At 41.5% G+C, this 20,656-nt stretch overlaps 2 protein-coding genes across 2 annotated transcripts; both read right to left on the bottom strand.

The window, feature by feature from the left end:
- Positions 1 to 121: 121 nt before the first annotated feature.
- Positions 122 to 1,362, bottom strand: pmch (pro-melanin-concentrating hormone). The gene is made up of 3 exons (XM_067254845.1): positions 1,114 to 1,362; positions 319 to 454; positions 122 to 171 (listed from the first exon to the last, which is right to left on the bottom strand). The coding sequence occupies exons 1-3, from the start codon at positions 1,360 to 1,362 to the stop codon at positions 122 to 124; spliced, it is 435 nt and encodes a 144-aa protein (XP_067110946.1).
- Positions 1,363 to 6,210: 4,848 nt separating this feature from the next.
- Positions 6,211 to 19,537, bottom strand: igf1 (insulin-like growth factor 1). The gene is made up of 5 exons (XM_067254065.1): positions 19,359 to 19,537; positions 17,868 to 18,027; positions 10,909 to 11,171; positions 10,574 to 10,612; positions 6,211 to 9,269 (listed from the first exon to the last, which is right to left on the bottom strand). The coding sequence occupies exons 1-5, from the start codon at positions 19,404 to 19,406 to the stop codon at positions 9,210 to 9,212; spliced, it is 570 nt and encodes a 189-aa protein (XP_067110166.1). The 5' UTR covers positions 19,407 to 19,537; the 3' UTR covers positions 6,211 to 9,209.
- Positions 19,538 to 20,656: the final 1,119 nt, after the last annotated feature.

A 20,656-nucleotide genomic window follows, 5' to 3' on the forward strand; every position in this document is an offset into this window, starting at 1 on the left:
TTTAATATATATATTTGTTTACACTATTGTTTTTACAACATGCAACACATTCTATACGAGCACTATACGTTTTAAAGAGCAGGTTGAAGACACTAGTCAGAGGTGCAGGGGTCGCACTTCCTTAGGACTGCCAGCAGGGGCGGTAGACTCTTCCTATCATACATCGGAGCACTAGATAGAAGAACATAAGAACAACTGAAGTAACTGGTACATCGCTGTGTCGACCATTCACATCAAGCTTCCGATACGTTTTGACTTTAATTGGCGAAGATTTTTTTAAATCTCAGATTAGAGGAGCACCCCATAGTTGATACTCACTGTCGAGATCTGCCTCCCTGCGCTCAATTCTCAGGTTGTATTCAGCTGGAGTTTGGTCTGTGCTGCGCTCTGTGAGAAGAGGGGGAGCGCGAGCAGAGTTCAGGCCCCGTCTGCTGTGTCGTTTCAATCCGATATCCTGTGGGAGGGAGTCGATCAGTGCATTGGCAGGGGCAGACTTCTACTAAATCATATCAACCACTTTTAACGTTGGTTCACACCATGATTTCGCAATGTTCTGCGTAAAGGATCCTCTGGTAGTTCAAGCCGCAGCAAATCTGTAACAGCTTTGTAAGATTTTCAATTTAAGACCCAACAGTGAACATCAAGTAGCAGAACAGACCCTCTGGGTCCCAAACCTCAGAGTCTGGACGAGTGCCAGCTCAATGAAATAAAAAACACATGGAAAAGATGGCCAATGCCTCACCTAACCCATGTTAACTATAATACAGTGGCCTCGTTACTCCAAAGCCTTTTTTTGCTGAAGTGACTTTGTTCCCCCCGTCATCTTATTCCAATGCAGTTCCATTACAGCAGAGACAACCACCATGTCCATGACACCATCTGCCTGACTAACTCCCTACAAATGTCTGGCCAAACCTTTGCGGTGACAAAGACATCTTGCTACTTTTTACCACTGTGACAGTAAAACATTGCTATCCTTTTACGTCTCGATGATATTTTTGGAAAATCCTTGCTCATAAACTTCAGTTAGAGAGAATTACATGCATGGTGGGGATCAGAGTCGAAATAGACTAGAGGTATTGCCTAACATGGATGTTGTGAGGACCCACTTACTGAGAGGACGATGATCTTGGGGGTTCCATCTTCATCTTCCAGTCTGTTGTCCTGGATGGAGCTCTGCCTGTACGCAGGCACATGGAGGGAAGGCTCAGCCATCGCCTCATCATCCAGCATCGAATTCAAGTTCTGCCGCTCCATCCAAGCTTCTTCCAGCTTCCCTGTTGGTTCGCCCTGGCAGACGGTGTGGGCGCTGAGCTCACAGAGGAGCACCAGAGTGAACATGGCTGAGTGGAAGGAGATCATGGTATCTACACTGTTTTCTGCTTCCTTTTGAGTGACAGTGACGCTAGACTGACTTGATGTCTTCTGTGACGACTGTTTTTGGTGGCCTGTCAGTGTCTTTTATATTTTTGATTACCAGAGGGTGCCTATTTCGAGAAATCTGAACAAAGGGAGCGAATGTGACGTGGTTTGAGGCCTCCTGTTGGGATAGTTACATGTCTTCATTGGAAAACGTGTTCAACAACAAACTGAGAAGAGCCTGAGGGGGATGTGTTTTCTAAGCTGCAACCAAAAGTCTCCTTTACAAAGAGTCAACAGAACATAGGTCAACAGAAGGATTACTCGGATGTGTATAGACATTACATACTCATGTGAAAGAGAGGAGGGACCCGGTTTCACCCCACTGTGCAGTCAGGGTCTTCACTGGCCCTTTGAAGGTCATAGGTCTGAAATTGACAGCATATTTCCTCTAAAGAGATAAAGAGAGAGAATAGACACAGACCTACTGTGCACTGTGAAAGACATCCACTGCATGTCCAATGTGGATTTGTCAGCATCATTAAATTACATCAATGAGAGACCAGTATTCTTTGTGAGGGCAAAATATTGAAGAAATCAAGTCTCCAACCATGAAAGGATGTTGTGCAAATCAGGGTCGCAATGTCATAAGGCTTCAACACAATCTAACAGAAAAGTGCGCCAACCTGTATTGGTCCAGTGATTTATTGAGTGGCTACGGCGCTTTTGGGTAAGAGAACTTGCCATGTTAGTGTAACAGATGCTACTGTCCTTTTAAGAGAAAGGACATGGCTGCACCCAGGGATGGTGCACCTGTTAAGCCATTCTTTCCGATGTGTGGTGGTGGGTAGCAATTAAGCACCCTTTTTTATTTCTTTGGTGTGCTGGGTACAGTACCCTTCCTGCCATAGTGTTTCACGTTGTGCTCCAATCTCGCCACAGTTAGGAAAAGTGATGTTATCATCTCTTCAAGTTTTAACAACAGCATGTTAATATCAAGACCTGTGGATCAATACGTTATATTATGTGAATCCACATCTCTGCTCTTTTTATTTGGATGAAGGCTTGCACGGAGGTTTCGGTGTTAGGTGGACCACCAATCACCACCTTGCCACATTAGCATCATCGTCATTAGCTGCCTGCTGAGTACCTGTGGTTTACATGCTTGATGTCTAGGGGTTATGGCCATCAGTTTGGGAAATGAAGGTGGAGGAGTTTTACAAATGAAAACAAAAAGGCCTTGTTGACATAGCTCTCCCAAGCTCCTCTTCTGGTCTTAGGAAAACATAGGAGGGCTTACATTATTACCATCACAGAAGCTGTAGCAGATGGATGGAGAAATGGGACATGAATAATAGTTATTGAACTCAGTTGAAGTGATTTTACTTGGAGCGCTCAGCCTTTATTTTGTGAGTATTTTTGTTGGAGAGTGACGGGGCTCTACTGAAGGACTGAACTGGTCTGCTGGGGCACGGCTGTTCCAGCAGCAGCACAACTGAAGCTCTGAGCTTCAAGCTCTGTTGTTGTAACCTGTCTTTCTCCACTCCCTCTCCTTTTTTTTGTTCTGTCCGTCTTTCATTCTCTGTATGACTCTATTCAACAGAAGTCGGGTGGTCTTCACATTATTCTTGAGAATGAATCTGTGTTGAACCTTTTCTGAAACAGCTCCTCTGCTGCTATTTCAGGTTGTTTCCCACAATTAACACATTATTTACCAATAAGCCACCTATGTTATCTCTTAGACACCCCTCAGTGCTTCAGTAAAACACATTTTACTTGTGCACCTCTGCCCCCTTTACTCCAATGAACTCTAAAGTCGGGGTGAAGCTCTTTATCTGGGGGGTTTCTATTTTCCCCAGAGGTTAACAGGAAAACTTTGAATAATTCAGAAAAATCTCTAAATTCTCATAAAAGAGAAGAACAGAATAATCTCGTAAGAACCAGATGTGATATGTGGTCAAAGTGTGAACATGAGTGCGTACACTCTGTGCCTGTTGAATAGCTATGAAAATGAAGGTGATATATCATGCTGTTTAACTAGCTAGTTTAAAAGTCATGGGGCATCATTGAACTGAATGCCTGCAACCAATTGACAAAGTGATACAACTGACATTTTATCATGGTGTATAATCATTTTACCTCGAAAAAATATTATATTATATTTCCCCATCATAGCTACCAGCACCATGACACCGGGCTGTGGAATAGTTTTCTCATCAGCTCCCTCCTGACAGTTGTCAGGGGCCCAATGCTGTAACTTGATCGAATCCATCTTTCAGTCATTTCAGAGTTCCTCAGAAGTCAAGGCCAGATAGACTACATCAACGGCAGCATCACTTAATAGTTCCCATCGGAACAACATATTATTTCCCTGTCCTGTTTTGATACATCTCCTTTCATCACTGACTCTTCAGCACCTGTGGTAAAAACGAGTAGCAGTGTCTTAGCAGAGGGGACATTCCAGACGTGTGTAATGCTACTAGTCCCGGATGCTGCTCACTGTGTACTGTCTAACTCAGGGTGAACACAAGGGGGCTGGTGTAGGGGGGCGCTGGTGTAGGGGGGGGTGGGGCGGGGGGTGGGGGTTTGGGTGAGCATTGAGGTCTGTATTTCTGCAGAGATGTGTGTGTAGGGCAGGCCCTCTTTGTTGCCCCAGAACAGACCATGGTTTCCTGGAACAATGCAGCTGATGAGAAGCTCTCCAAGGAAAATATGGGTCTGACATCATGGGTTCTTAAAGTGCACAGCTGAGCCAACACTCTCCTGCTATAATCAGTGCTCAGTGAATTTCCACTGCAGAGTGCAAAGAAGGAGGAAGAGTAGTGAGAATTGTAAGGCTGGGTGTCATCCTGCCCCCACCTCTCCAATGCTAAAATCTGGAGTTGCTGGACGGGGTCTCTACTTGATGGCTCTCACACCCCATTGTGCAACTTACTGTAGCACTGTTAGTCATATGTTGATAAGTAAGGGTCAAGAAGTGGTCTGATTGACTGTTCTTGTGTATGAAGGGAATTGTGAAGCATTTTTATGTGGATTCTTTATCTCCTGAGACCTCTTCAGCTCTGGCTTGTCCTTGTACTCATTCTCCTTCCTAACATCTTGCTTTTTATCTCTGGTTTACAATAATCATGGTAGCGTAGGTAAGAGTGGACCTTCATTTTGTAACATGTTGCCTTCAATTACAAAGCCTTGTAATTGATTTCAATAACATTTGCAGTGTTATTTAATATTTATTTCATTTAACCTTACTTTGACCATTCTTGCTCTGATTTAACCCATAGAGTCAAATAACTGTAATTCCATTGGTATTGGCATTATTTGGTCCATGCTAATACACTGTTCAGTTTCCCATCTTCCTTTCAACCATAACGGAATTAGTTTTGGTTGTTTGGCCAATATTTAACCCCCTACAGAATCATGAGTGGGCATGGATGGGCATATCATATACCTGCCTGCTTGCTCGTTCTTACAGTGAATTAAAGGCATTTAGAGTGCATGTGGGATAAGGGTTTCTTTATGATGGCCATTTAGGGCTACTTTTCCAATCACAACTGAGCATTTGACCAATGATTATGATACCTATGTCCAGAGCCCCTAAGCTAAAGATAATGGAAATTTGTCCAGTTGGGTAGAACAGTGTGACTGAAAGACTAATGGAGTATAAAATAAATGTTCATAGCCTGTGTTAGAAATGAATGAAGAGGATCTGTTTGCCACACAAAACAAAAAGAAGATAAAACTGAAGCTTGTATTGGAATAAACCACAAGTCCATTCTAAAGTCAATAGGGTATGTAAGTAGTGGGGGAAGAGATTCAATGTCAGGGCTGGGTCCAAAATCTGTGTCCTGAGGTGCACTCAATTCTGTGAGCTAAAAATTAATTGGGAAGCTGTCTCTGTTTCTCTACAATAATTCAGTTGAATGTTAAGCTGGAGTTGCACTGGAATAGAATACAAAATTATACCTCATCAATTTGTTTTGTTGTCACATTTGGAAATTCATGAACATAGGTATTTGGTATCGATTTGCAAGCGTCACGATTTTTTAGGTAGCCACAATGGACTGAAGAACTCAGGTCATCCAGCATCAGCAAGCAATTTATCAGGGGTTACTTGAAGATTTATTTGAACTTAATCTGTGTAGCTTGCACACAGCAATTTGACTATCTTGGACTGATAACTGATCCTGTATTAGGAGGTTTGGTGGGGTGAAATACCATCCACGATAGTTGGACCAGACGCCTGCCAGCCCCCTACTCCACATTTCAGACTGTAAGGTCTTGCTGAACGCCAGCCAGGCGGCCAATTTATCAGTGAAAATGACTTGATTGTTCCGCTATATATTCATTAAAAAGTGCTGACAGTAACTGAAAGCTTTGTCCTGTCACTGTGTTCGTCCTCCAAAGACCTGAACATGCAGCTCTACCCTCGGTACACCCACACCAACTCTGTTTTCTTTGGCAGAACATGCCATTTTGTAGGAAGTATCACTTTGTCATGGAGAGTGTTTTTAGTTTCAGACTGGTGAAAAGATTTCCAATCTAATTTATGGGCTGATATACTGTACATCTGACAGTTATCCTCCTTTATAGAATTTGCACATGCTCAGAGACAAGTCTCCTTTGTTCTCATCCAGTAGTCCATGCCTGTATCCACTAGCTTTCTCCTACAGTGTTGTCTCATTGGTAGATAGCAATACCAATAGTGTAATATTATGTAATAGTGCTGATGGTGTGCTTGTAAGATTTGATATAGAATAGAAGCATTTCACTTGGACAATTCAGTTCTATCATCCAGCATCAAGCAGTCAGTAAATAAATATCCAGTCAGTGTAATAATGTTGACAAGTGGTTTATTCAGCAGGAATGGTGAACAATCTGTCAGTATTTAAACATTTTCCTACAGAAGGCAATCAATCGAGTGCCAGAATAACAGCACTTTAATCAAACTGTTTTTTTTAATAGTGAGCTTTAAAGTCCTATGACAATACTGTGTTGTACTGAAGAGCTTACTAGAGTAACATTGTGGTTTCCAATTGTAATTAGGAAAATTGTATTCTCTTGGGAAAATATCAATTACTTTTCTCTCATTTAAAACATCAGCCATGTAAATTGTAACACAAATCTATTAAATTATATTTTCATGATTTTACTGGAGGACCGAAGGCAGAGACATTAATCTCAGTCACAAGAGTTTTGATTGTAGTTTTATAAATGTCTGCCTCTAAAGATGCCAAAAATATATCTCTCAACTTTGCATTCAGCCTCACATAACTGCATCTTCAGCTTTGTTTCAGAGAACAGACTTGTTCATGTCTAAATGAATGACTGAGGTTGTCAACTTAAGCAGCTTTAGCATTGCTGAAAAATGTATGTGATGGAGCTAACTTCAATGAATAGTGATGGCTTATAATTGATTAAAAAGTATTGAATTGGTCAACGGTTTAGTTGACACTGTTCATAGATAGTTTGTAGATAATTACTAAGCTTTATTGAAGCAAGTGAGGCTGTGTTTTAATCAAAAGGTCTTTGGTATCATAGTCTGGTGATATGACTAAGGAGGACAATCATTGGCTGACCACAGCAACAACTCAGCCCTTGTCTAAAACAACATGCATCTTCATTGGTAAAAATGGGAGAGGCATCCATACATAGAATATGTTGATTGGAGTCAAGGGTCAGAAAATTCAGTTAACCTTTACATTGAGCATTTGATCCCAGTTAATGTATGACCAAATACACACCCATTATATGGACACTAGGAATAGCATTTGTTTCGTGGTATGATTCACTGTCACTAATCGAGGACATGGATATAATTAAAAATAAAATGACTCTCTGAATGAATCTCTGCCTTACTCATACTCATACCTACTCATGTGTTTGCAAAATTATTGTCAATAACCCGGGCTTTCAGATGAATGAAGTTCATGTACACACATTTCATGACAGACAAAAGTACACTATGACTTATAACACCTTAACATTATTGGAAGATCACAGTTCACAGTACTTTTTGTCAAGTCATTTGGCATAGGGATCCATGTTGAGTAACAACAATAATTTAAAAACAGTAGAAAAAATAGCGTTTTACCTTCTTGGGACCACAACATGATATTTTTCCATGCATTCACAGATTTCACACAAATACATTTGCTCGCTTACACTACTACCTTATTGAAATAGCTTAAAAATAAAAACACTATTAAATGGTGGCCACAAGGCTGTGCAAAAGGGAAGACCTCCAACAAGAAGCTTTTCCATCTCACGCTTTGTTTTCTTTTTTTCAGCCAAACCCTTGCAAGTAACAAACTACAAAATAGCACCATTAAACAGTGGATAGGATTTTCTTAATACGGTTTTGCTATATGAAACCATCATGTAAAATGATAGAGGAAGAATGCATAGGATAACATAAATGGGAGTATTGGTTGATTATACACAGACAGAGAAGGCAGTGCCAGAGATACGCTGTCTAATCTGGTTACTAGAATGGGACTGGACTATCATCCACATGGAGGATTGTGTAAGCAGCCCTTCCTTGCAGTCCTGGGACAACCACAGGACTTCTCAGAACAGGGTTTTGATGGAGCCAGTGTGTGTGAACCTTGCTCTTAGTAGAAGAGCTCTGATTTATTATACAGTAACATGGTCTGAATGTGAAAAAGAGAAACTGGGATTGAGGATGTGTGACAGCATTTGAAGCCTGCAGATTTTTGTGTATGTGTTTGTGTATATGTGTATATGCATATTTGATTTGAGTGTACTTTGGTTTGGAGGTCATTGACTTCTTGTCTTTCTTTTTTAATAAAAAAAACATGCAGTCCAAATTGTTAGAAAAGTAGCCAAGGTCCCTGTCCCCCTAAGCTAACAAAATGAAAGACTGTAGACCTATTCAAATTAATCATTGATCCTCCTTTTAGTGGCTATTCTTTGGCCTCTCTGTCCTCTGTATTGGCCCCAGGTTTTGACAATACCATGTATTTGACACAGGGAATCTCTTTCTAATCAAACATCTACATTTTAGAATAGCATTATTATTTTAAAGTGTTTTCTCTCAACTTGAAATATGACTTACATGTAACTCTTTCACCTGTGATCAACTTCATGTGGTACTGCATTTTCTTTCTCAATCAAACTATTATTTTCCCTCTGTTAGTCATGTATGATAATGAATCAGATTTAGGCCATCCCTTTTCTAGGAGACCTAAAGCTCTCCTCCGATTTCTTTGACTGTCTAATCGATGAATATTATGTGTGAATATGGGATTCCATCTCTAAACCTTAGTTATTCAGTACCTTAAATTGTGAAACAGTGTCTTCTTCTGACAAATGCATGACACTCCAATAAAATGGAATCACTCTATCAATCTTGAATACAGAAGCTTGATCTTACCTAACATGGCCAAACCTCTCAGTGTAAGATTCAACTCTTCAGAGATCAGGAGATGAGAACATCCCAACGAAGCGACCTCTGTTAGCTGCTCTCCGACTGGTTGTTGCCCCAAAAATGTCAGACCATTCCAGCAGCAATGGAGCACTACTTACACATGGAGGAATAATAAGATCTGGTATGTTTCTCAGCAGCTAAACTAGTCTGTTACATTGATTTGACATAGAGAATTCATACTTATATGAAATGGTGCAGTGGGTGGGGTGTATTAAATAATCAGGACACCTCTCACATAGCCCAGCACTTAAAATGTCAGGTTTATATCAAACAGAGAGCTTATTGTACCATTTCTCCATTTTGATTTTTTTGTTTTGTTTTACAGTGAACCATTCCATAGGGGTACCAGGTAAGGCCACACCCTTCTCCCCTCCCTATGCACCATCGGCCCGTCTGCGGTCTCCTACATTCTGTAGTTTCTGCCTCCTGTGTTTCCTCGACTTGAGTTTTTCTGATGGACCTCCTAAAGAAAACAAAGAAGAAAACAAATTCAGTTAAGCAATGGAAAAGTAAGAAAACACTTGGGGTCATAAATCCTTCCCTACTAAATAAATCCTACCCTCTGAAATGTAATGGACAGGTTTTGTACATTCTGCTGCCACATTCCACAAGCCTTGGACTGACGTTGTGTCTGCTGCTATTTCAATGTGTACTGTATGCCTTATTCTTGGACCATGCACATACCAACCTGTTAAAACCAGAGGCTGGGATTTCAGCACATGATGTACAGTACAGTAAGAGCAGAATATGCCCTGGGAGGGAGAGTGCCTGCAGGTCTACCACAAAAACCACTTAGTCCTTCTTTACTAATGGAAGAGTACAGAGAAAGTATAACACTGGGACACAGGTTGGAAGCTAGAAATCAAAATCCCTACATCTTGTCCTCACTGTTTCCTATTTTGGGACCAGTTAAAAATTCAGTCTAGCACTTATTGGTTTAGTGATGAGTGTCTGTATTTTAACAGACTCTATATGTTGCACTGGCTTTGTAAAGTGATTGATACACACTTGCATAATCTTCCCTCTCACAAACCCATAGTTGAGAATGTGGGTGTCTCTTCCAACCATATCACAAGTACACCATCAGCCCTTCTTGACACCATCAAGCCACACAAGGGAAAGAATAGGGGGGCGACCCCCTCTACTCTGCATTGTATTGCTTTCTGATGTTTACAACTGACCTTCAAAAGATCTTCCTAGACTACCTGACTTCAGTCACCAGTTCTCTTCCTCACTATTTCCTTGGCGGGCCTTTCAACAAAGGAGCAGGCGTTTACCATGGAATGCAGTGAACTGAACTTCACGACTTAATTCCTCCAAGACTACACCTTTACCACAAGAGTATAAGGTGTAGATTTAAGATGGGAATATATGTGTGATGATAGCTACTTTTGTTGTGTTAGCATTACTAAGGATATCACCTTGTCTGCCATCTGAACTTTGTTGAGGGATGTTCAAAATTAATAATCAAACTTGTTTGTTTTATTTCATATTTACTTTACTTTATACGTAAATATTATTTTAACCTGTGTGTTCATCATTTTTACATTCTGCTTCAGAATATGGCAATTATTATATTGTATATCTTTTCCTTGTAAGGTGGTCCCATACTTAATAAATAACAACATATTTCATGCAAATGATGTAGCAGATCCAAATGATCCAAGTGTTAATCACAAGCATGCTTTAAATATGGCCTATCATGGCCCATTCACACCATGCTGTGGCTTACATCAAGTCCCATCACAAGTTCAGGGAGTGACATACCTTGCAAGAAGGGTGACTACTATGCCCAGATATAGGTTTCTGTGGGGACAATAAAGCAATTTAGATGTGATAGATTTGCTTCCTATTGTGTAACAGGCCGTTTACTGCCCATCAATGGAAGATCAATCTTCTAAAATATTTGAAGGGTACATTCAAATGAATTGTATTTTGAACCAAGTCAACTACTATCATTTTCTGAAGCTGTTGTGGGATATGACATAATGGACCAATGTTAAAGCCTCGCAAGCCACCTCTATGCATTCTTTTTATGCGTCCCTGACTGTTGTCAACTACGACCTTTGTTTTGGTGTATATCGGTTTGGCGCTGTGCTCACCTTCTTGCTTTTAGTCTTGTCTGGGTGCTGTGCTGTCCTACGCTCTGTGCTCTTGTCCACTTTGTGCCCTGGGGTACTAACCTTAGGTGTTCTCGGCATGTCTGTGTGGCGTTGTGCACGGACAGAGCGAGCTGCCTTGTCAGGCTTGGCAGGTGCACAGTACATCTCCAGCCGCCGTAGCTCACAGCTCCGGAAGCAGCACTCGTCCACAATGCCACGGTTATGTGACCGCCGAGCACTGGGCCCATAGCCTGCCGGTTTATCTGGGAAGGAGAGAGAATAGAATAGAATCTATGTCATTATTCTGTCACCATGCCTCAAAGTGGAACAGAGTAGATAGCAACATCTTGCTGTTTGGGACCTATTGTCAGGATATCTATGTCACTAATGAGTTCAGATTTATTTGCACATACATCAAAAGGAGGCAGTAGAGGTCAATACAAAGGATGACATAACCTCTTAGCACTGGGTCTCCATTTCAGTATGTATGATGTTGCTGAATAAGACAAATTGACAGTGGAAGCCAATTCTATATATAATTCATTCACAGGACACTGAATTTGGTTATGGGCAGAGTTGTGGTTAAGCGTTTGGTACAAACTTCATTTGGGTGGTGTACTTTCTTATATCACATACACTGTGCGTATGCCATCACCCCACCTACATCTACCGCTGCTGTTAGGGTTTTAAATATTCCTCCTGTTACATGTTTCAACTGCACTGATGACCAATACCTTCCGTCTTTTCACCTGATGTGTAGCTTGTATGAGGACAAAAAACAACACACAGACCTCCCTGTACAGGTGCTTTAGAAAAAGCCAATGGGCTTACAGGCAGACATTTAGATGTTGGATGTAGCCCAACTTTTATAGAGCAGGTTTTTCTCCAAGGTCTTATATCTATGAGAATAATTAATCACAAAGCTGTAACAACTTATGGCTTGCAGCCAGGCTCTGGAGCCTGTAATAGCTGAGTGCTAACAGCCAGGTCTTGGGTCTGATTATTCTGATATATGGACAGCGTTAATGACATGGATTTCTTCAGTGTAAAATTTACAGGGTATCACATTGCTCCAAGTGGACCTTTTTTGGCAGATGTTTCCCAGTAAAAGGGGGTCACCGTCACCCAAATGTTGAGAATATCACGTTTGGCCATTTCAGACCTGGTGTCTTTTACCCTGAGGCCCTGCAAGCAAGGCCAAACCTCAAGCCAGGTGGGCCCAATCAGCCCTCAGCAACCAGGCGGGCCCGAATTCCCGCCCCCTGTTGGCTAAGCTTCCACTTTTCATTCACATTTTCATCTGGATATCCAGAAAGGCTTCACTTGCTGACTTTCCGGGAGCCAGTCTATCTCTGGATATCACACAGTAGATGGGCACAACACCCAGCTTCATACCATAGGTGTTCTCGAGGGCCACAAGATGGCCCAAATTACATTCCTTGGAAGTTTGCTGTCCTTCAGTATTGCTTACCATCTTCCCAATCTCAGCTCTTCTGTTTTAACCTTTAACCTCCATGTTCCCAGTATGATGGAAGGAGGAGAATGTCACGTTGCACACCTGAATGTCAACAGCTACTTTTCTCCAAAACCCACGTTCTATCAGTGGCCTTTATAAAATATCCCACTCTCCATTTAAAATTCCCACGTCACCCTGGGCAATATAGCCCTGCTAGGCTTTTCCCTGTTACCAAATGAAATAATAATAATTTAATGTGGCATTTACAAGGAGGAAATGCCTTTCCCTCTCAGAGTTAATAGCACTTGGCTCAGAAGCCTGCCAGTGCTGACAAAGTACATTAACTTCTTCTCTTTGCCTGCCTTATCCTGACAATGTTGTTTTGGATAGAGAGGAGGTCCCATTCAGAAAGCCATGCAGCATCTCAGGTCCCTGGGCACAGTGTACCATAGGATGATAGAGGGAACAGAGTGAGAGAGAAGGAAAGGAAGGAGGGAATGAGGGAAGGAGTTGTGCTGTATGTTGTTTAGTAGAGAAGTTATTAAAGTTATCTAGGACTAGTGCTATATCTTACATTTGAAAGTCTAACAAAGAGGTGTCTTATTCTCCCCTCTGGTCTGGATCATGGTTTGAATAATACAGTCTACTATGAATTGCCTTCTTAATCATGGTTCTTGTTGTCTAACAAGCACCTCTGGGAGAGAGACATGACGCTGAGCCTTAGCCTGTGATCTTGCAAGCAGACAGGTTGCTGCAAGCCAGAAGTCGACTGTGCGTAGTTCTTTGGACTGTTTTCCAATTCCTTCAAATAAAGCCTCACAAATTAACATCCGCTATTATTCTCAAAATAGCCCTATAACCCTGCTGAACAAACAGCGGGAGAGGAGAGAAAAATCAGCTGGCACAGTTTTTAACGTGCAGAATAATCAGCTGAAGCAAGTATTAAAAAACTGAATAATCAGGTTAAATAGTTTCTATGCCGTATTTTGAAGGGATCACTGTAATCCCCATAAACAGAGTTTTTGTCTGTGAGCTGTGGTAAACAAATAGGGAAAACAACCTTTCCTGTCAGGCTGAGCCTCAAAGATGGCCAGTTTAAGGGGGGATCCATTTGGAAAGCCATTGTTTTTTAGTTTGTTCGCTGACATTCAGGTCAGATTAGTGGACACTTCTTTTGTTTGTGTCTCGTAGTAGGCAGTCACGACAGATTAGGGAACAATTTTGTTTTGATGTTGTTTGCTATGATCCACGCCTCCATCATGGGGTGGGGGGAAGGGAGAAGACCTACTCCCTTTTTGTGCCATCTCACAGATATGTATAGTATGTAATGACTCGAGGGACAAATGGTGGTGTAAGGAATAGTGAGTTCCTGCATCATGTCACACTTGATTGACGATTTGCATTTAGATCAATACAAGTAGTGCTAATAATAGGTGCTATGGCTGCTTGAAGAGATGCATGCAAAAATCCACACACATTAACAGACATACTGGGTTAGAGACATGACAGCCTCCCAACTCAGTGACGACATCTCCAACCCAATGCCTCTGATAGTGATAAACATAATCAACAGTTAATATTATTTTTAACAAGTCATTCTTTGCCTGACGGACAAGTGAGAAAAGTCATGGTGAGGTCGACCCGCCATCTGGCTACTTGGGAAGTTGAGTCAGTGTCTCTGCTGGAGACATAGCAAGCATTCCTCAAAGGAGTAGCGCTGGAAAGAGACTGCTGGATTCCCCCCTTCCAGAGTGGCACAGCAAGGATCGCAGTTTTAAGGCCTCGCCGTGGTCAATAAAAAACGGTGGATTCTTGGTCAGTGCAGTGCACTGCCTGCAGAGTGTCAGGGAGTTTATGGCTGGACTGGGACTACGAAAACTGCTATAGACCTGGAAACTAGCTCTTTATCACTGGTACCACAAAGCGTTTATAGCCAAACTAAATTTTTCTTCTCATTTTCAACTGAGCTTCGTCTTCTTTTGTTACGCAATTAAACCGGAGTATTGAAAGGCACAGGCCTACATGATCTGTCTCTAAGTAGTGAGCCACACTCCCGGGGGACAGGACATGCAAGATGCCGCTGATGTTTCTACAGAGAATGACATGACAAGTACTTGGCAAGCTCTGAGTAGACAGATTTGAACATTTTACCAGGGTCTAGCTTACATTTGCTGGCCTCATTGCTGGTCAGAGATAGGGTTATAGGTATATGGATGGATAAATGTAAAGCTATATGACATATAAATTGAGTGACATTTAAATTGAGTTATTAAGGTTAAGTATGATTACATTGCAGCACCCCAGGAGTACTCAAAACACCTTGAGCCTGAATGCAGAGGTTCCATGCCTGTTCTTTTCATGTGGTGCCTCTTTGTTCAGCTGAGTAGTAATTCAGACAGGGTCAGAGTTTTTATTTCATCCCTCGTTGGAAAACGACACCTTTTTTCCGTGATGAAGTGGACACAGGAGGCCTTTCTTTAATGCTGAGTGCCTTCCGCTGTGTGTTCAGGTCCAGAGTAAAACTGGGCGTAGGGGGGGGGGGGGGGGGGGGCATCCTGATCATCCTGTAATCCCTGTAATCCCCTGCTGCTCAAGGACAAGGCCTAGCTGTGTGTGTGTGTGTGTGTGTGTGTGCGTGCGTGCATGTGTGTGTGCATGTAGCTGATGTGCTGTTTACACGTTCTAACACTCTTGGCTCCAGCTGCTTCAAGTATAACAGAAGGAGACAAAGGCTAAGAAAGTCTCATCTATGCTTGCTTAAAAGCAATTTACTACCCACCTCTTCATTCCTTGTTCATTTCACATGCTGCTGGTAGAGGATGACACAGCCCTAAAATAAATGCCTTGAGGCATTTATAAAACATTTTTATATCATTTACATTTAGTCATTTAGCAGACGCTCTTATCCAGAGCGACTTACAGTAAGTACAGGGACATTCCCCCGAGGCAAGTAGGGTGAAGTGCCTTGCCCAAGGACACAACGTCAGTTGGCATGACCGGGAATCGAACTGGCAACCTTCGGATTACTAGCCCGACACCTGACTCCCTGACTCCATATCATAAATCTTCTCTTTGTCTGAGATTGGGTCACTTTGTTTGTCAAATGGGAAATCGAAATGGTCCTTAAGTGTTTGTGAAACTAAACAATTTAAAAGAATAATCTTGTTTAAAACTGTTTTATCTCCAACTGGTTGTATTTCATATAGACAAGCAAAAATGTACAGTGGGTGATTAATAGTACCTAACTACCTCTTAGATTTAGACTTGGGTTTATATTACATGGTGGGGGAGGCAGCTACTAAGAGACAAGTAGCTGAGAAGTCATTCTTCATTTTTATTCTGTTGTAATTCCCTTTGACCTTGTTCCCCCTGCGATCAATGGAGGGCATTGATCGCAGGGGGCGCAGATGTTAAACTGAGTATGTATCCCAGGATGCATTTCAGCAGGAAATGGATGTCACTTTAGGGCAATGAAGACAATGTCCCTGGCCAAGAGACCCCAGTATATAATTCATGGAATGCCTATCTACATATCCTCTTCCATGAAACTCATGATTCTGCCTGCTAAGGCATTACAAAGATAACTGAGGATTTCTAGGTCAGGCTAATAATTGGAAAAACTGACTATAGTTATGTATTTTTTCCCCTCTTTTTGGAGACCACACTACATAAAAAAAAGGTAGATATATATAAAAATACAAAATTTCCACCGAGTAGTATTTCACATTCTTGTCAGGGTAATGAAATCTGAAGTCTTGAAATGCAAGTGCAGCTACTTTACCAGTGACACGAGGTAAGGTGGATTGGCACTGACTCTCACCACAGAGAGCCCAGTGTCACTGCAACACCCTCTGACGACACATCATCACCCTGGGGTTTGCCAAGTTCAACATAGGCAGACTGGAGGGTAAGAGTTCAGGCTGGGCCCAGCTGTCACACTCCCCAGTGCTGAACCAAAATGGATTCTCCAGATATCTCACCTAAAGAGTCATCGTTTTGGATGTGTTTCCATCTGACAGCAGGAGAGAGGCCTATTTTCCACAACCAGCACCCTGGTACACATAGCTCATCGTCTTCTTGAAAAAGGATAGTGTGCAAGAAATGCCCTCCTTTCTGAAACACAAGCGACTGTGGCGTTGATGGATGGACAATTTGCAGTTCTGTGACTGCTCAGTATAGGGTAATGCCGTCAAGGCCCAAACCTCCATGAACTCATTTACAGAGTCACAGAACAGGTCAGTTGAGGTCTGGGGATTTAGAGGGCAAACAGGTTAGTTCCTTTGCCATTGTCCAGCATTCAGTTCATCAACCACACGTTGAGTGGCGGCCTACTGTTAAACATTTATATATAGACTATGTGATATTAAAAAAACTATAAAAGAGAAAAATGAATCAATTTAATATTCCCAGTCCATATTAAATCCATTCAGTCTCACCTCATCAAATCACTCTGACACCATCACACCTCATCACAATCTTTACACATCTTAAATATTTCATTACCTTTACACAAAGTCATCACTCATGTTACGTGCGTCTATGTTCTCAACTGTCACCCTTTTATAGAACAAACAGTCAGTGGTATAAAATGTGATTGACAAGAAGATGGACATGTCTGTGCACATTGCTGCACAATGGGAAGATGATAGCTGTCCACATAAAAACACCACGGTTGTTCAGCATTTGAGAACTGGTAAGTGTGGGCTTGACATAGGCTACAGTGTTTGCTAGTGCCAAGTCAGCACATGATGCCAGAGAACCCATTCTGGGTCTGTAGTTCCAGTTCTCCCAAAGAGGGGAACCAGGGTATGCAGCAGCATTGCTATCATTGAGGGAGAGCACACAGCACCTTGCATCAGCAGCTCCATTTTAGTCATCTTGCTCTGGCTTTTGTGTCTCTAATGGAAACAAAAGATTTAAATCCTGGATTCTTATTGTGGGGTTTTCTTTGGATAGCTGTGCTCTCTCTCTCTCTCCCCCCTCCCCCCCCGCCCCCCCCCCCCCCCTCTCTCTCTCTGTGGAAAGAAGTTCACTGCAACATGGAGTTTTTCCCTCCTCTTTCTTATAGATATGGAGCCAAATTCCACTTAGTCCTTTTTTTCTTGGAAGGAGCTGCGATTTGCCATGAGAAAAATATACTATATTCCTGTTAAGCATCATTCTGCACGTCATTTACCTCTCTGTTACACCCATACTATCTCATTTCTGCGTCAAGAACTGGGCACCATGCCATACTATATTGAAATAGGTCGTAAGCACATTCCAATCAGTAATTAAGACAACTAATCTTGGATATATACTGCTGTCTTCTCTGATAATATAATTGGAATTGTTTAATAGGAGTTAAGAAACCAAGACAGAACCCGCGAGAAGCGGGGGGGGGGTCTATATCAGAAAGTAAAGGAAACATGAAGAATATGCTCTTTATTTATTCATGAGGTGCGCATAAAAGCAATGGGATAGAAGCCGCTATCCTTTATTAATAAGTAAAAGATGCACTTACTGAAATAAAAGCCTCTGTCTCCACATACAAACTGCAGCGTGTCGACCAGCTCCGCCCCACACAGGGTCTCTGGCCCTGCCCCTGTTGCCGCCGGAATCAGGGCTACGACGCACAGCAGTAGTGAGAGGGTGTGGGTACAGGAGATACAGCACATCGCACACTGCGCACAATGGGAAGAATGAAGCATTTAGTTGGTTAGAACGACGGCGTAGCAGGTTGGTCACATGGCATCTAAAGATAATTCCACATTCAAAACCAAAGTAATTTAAAGGCTGTACGCTACCTTATACAGCCTAGCACTAACAGCTGCCAAACCGAAGGTGAGGGAACAGGTGTCAATACGCCAGGACAAATTGTGACAACGTATGGGCCAAACTAAATAAGACTTCAATAAGAACATATTTGCGTGTCACTAGCTATGCCTCCGTTTGGGCGAAAAAATATTAGTTGTATCTTAAATCATCCATCGTGTAAATAAAAGCCTTCGTTTAAAGGATGCGCTGTGACCGGCACGCGCCCTGTCTTGAGTAGAGGGATGCATTTCAGTTCGGACCATGCAGTCACACTTTGCCCACAGTCTCGTCCAAGATAGTTGACTAAAGGCTACTTGCCATAACATCTGATATTGGATAATACCTGCATTATGCAAGGACCTGTCAGGTTACTCAGCATCAGCATGCGCAACAAAAATGATTTGTGCCAAATTCTGTCTTTGAAATTGTTCATTAGCACACTGACAGCAATATTGTAACGCGCTTTACTAGCTCTTAGTTTTAGCACAAAAAACGATGGTTTATGAGCCCCGGATCTTGCCTATCCAAATATGAGATGGAAAACGGCTATCCCGCCAAACCCAGCAGAGGAAGCTAAGTGGGCCAAATATACATAATAAAGAGAATAAACACAGGATCCATCTACATCAAGCTCTTACCACATAGTCTCCGTTCCCAAATAGCGCTTTTAAGACTTCTTAAGTCATCCCCTTTAAAGTTTTTTTTTTTTTAATTATTGGTCATTATCAGAATCAATGCAGAGTCAGGAGAAATACACTGAAAGTTGAGTAACGCTGCATAAGGGTTTATGATTATGAAAACGACACCGGAGCGCACTGCGCAAACATAATGATGATTCTGGAAAAGCATTCATATCCAAGGAGTGTGCTAACTCATGCACGTAGATAGTCTATCAGGAGATCCCCAGAAAGTCAATTAAAGTAGAGGGGGGGAATTCCTATATTTCTATTTGAAAACAATTGGGGATGCTCTCCAGCGCATGCATTTAAATACATTTATTTTTCCTGATCAATTCTGAAAAGCATTAATGCGTAACATTTTTATAGTATCAAATCCTAAATCATAGGCAATACTAGAACGAAGATTTTTATTGATTTGTAATATTAATCTGAACATAAATACGGTTACTTTCTGCAAAAATGTAATAACTGAATGACCAAAGTGACAATCTGGTGTCAAATTAAATCAGATAAGTTACCTTGAAGACATCACATAAATGCCACTTGGAGGAATGACCGCTAGACATCCCCACGGGTCTCCGCACGACAAAGCCCAGCAAAAATGAACTTGTTTGAAGTCATTAAAAACAGCGAGAAAGAGGATGAGATGCAGGCAATGTCACATCTCAATATTCCGACTTTGTTCCATTGCGCAGGCTCGTTTTGGAGAAGTGAGATTTAGCGAACAGGAGACGGATTTAGAGAGAAAATCCCTCACATTTATCTACATTACACAGACATTTTCAACAGGAAACAGCTGGGGCAGCATTTGCCTTCTCCTCGTTCTAAGTTATTCATTAAGGATTTTGGGCACATATTCAAATAACGTCATTTCTCTTTTTCTTAGAACGGGATTGAATTTTGATCTCTTTAAGACTTGGTTGGTAGTTCAAGTCAAGATCAAGCACCACAGTTCCACCCGCGCCATCAAAAACTGTTGGGTGAAGAAATCTGAATTAATTGTTGAAGGTTTTGAAAATAGCATTATTTTGTTCACTGCGCGCCCGTGCGTAATTTGGGGTGCTTTCGCCATGAAATGCCTTGCATTCATATTAATTCACCTGTAACCTTCCAATATCCAAATTAAACAGTTATAAATGAATTAATGTTTTCATTGTGATTAATCGTTGTCCTCATTAGAATAAGATAACCCACAAATCAAAATGGATGAACAGATACACCACTTTATTCATTGCTTCATGCTTTATATAGACTATGCTAATATCTCTCGGCAATATGACACCTCGACTTGAACTTAATTCCATTTGATCAGACTTTATCAGACTCATTTTAAGACTGACACTGACTTGACAGCCCACAAATGGAACCACAATGTGGACTTCAGATATATAAGACAATACATTTTGCATTACTTTGAAGATTCATTGTATTGCAAATATGCTTCCAGCTAGGGGCAGTATGTTTTGAAGACCACTGCATAATTGTGCCAGGGCTTAAGGAGAGTTCATTTTAGCAAACAAAGAAGAAACAACAATGATTCAGTGACTAAACAGGAGATCAGTGCTGACCCAATCATGAAGAAGGACATCATCACATAGCTAAGACACAGTTATAAGTGCACTGCACAAACAAGGTCAGATCTACATTGAACCAAATATGTTACTTGTAAGGAAACATCTAAAGTAGTAGCACTAATGTCAAAGCGCACAGGTTAGTTGTTTATTGGACAGAGCAACTTAATTGATTTATTCATTCATGTCCAATTGAAAAATTGTTTTATAAATTGAATCACTTCAAATAATGTCACACAGAAGCA

This window comes from Osmerus mordax, chromosome 17 (assembly GCF_038355195.1).
Source record: "Osmerus mordax isolate fOsmMor3 chromosome 17, fOsmMor3.pri, whole genome shotgun sequence".
Taxonomy (NCBI): domain Eukaryota; kingdom Metazoa; phylum Chordata; class Actinopteri; order Osmeriformes; family Osmeridae; genus Osmerus; species Osmerus mordax.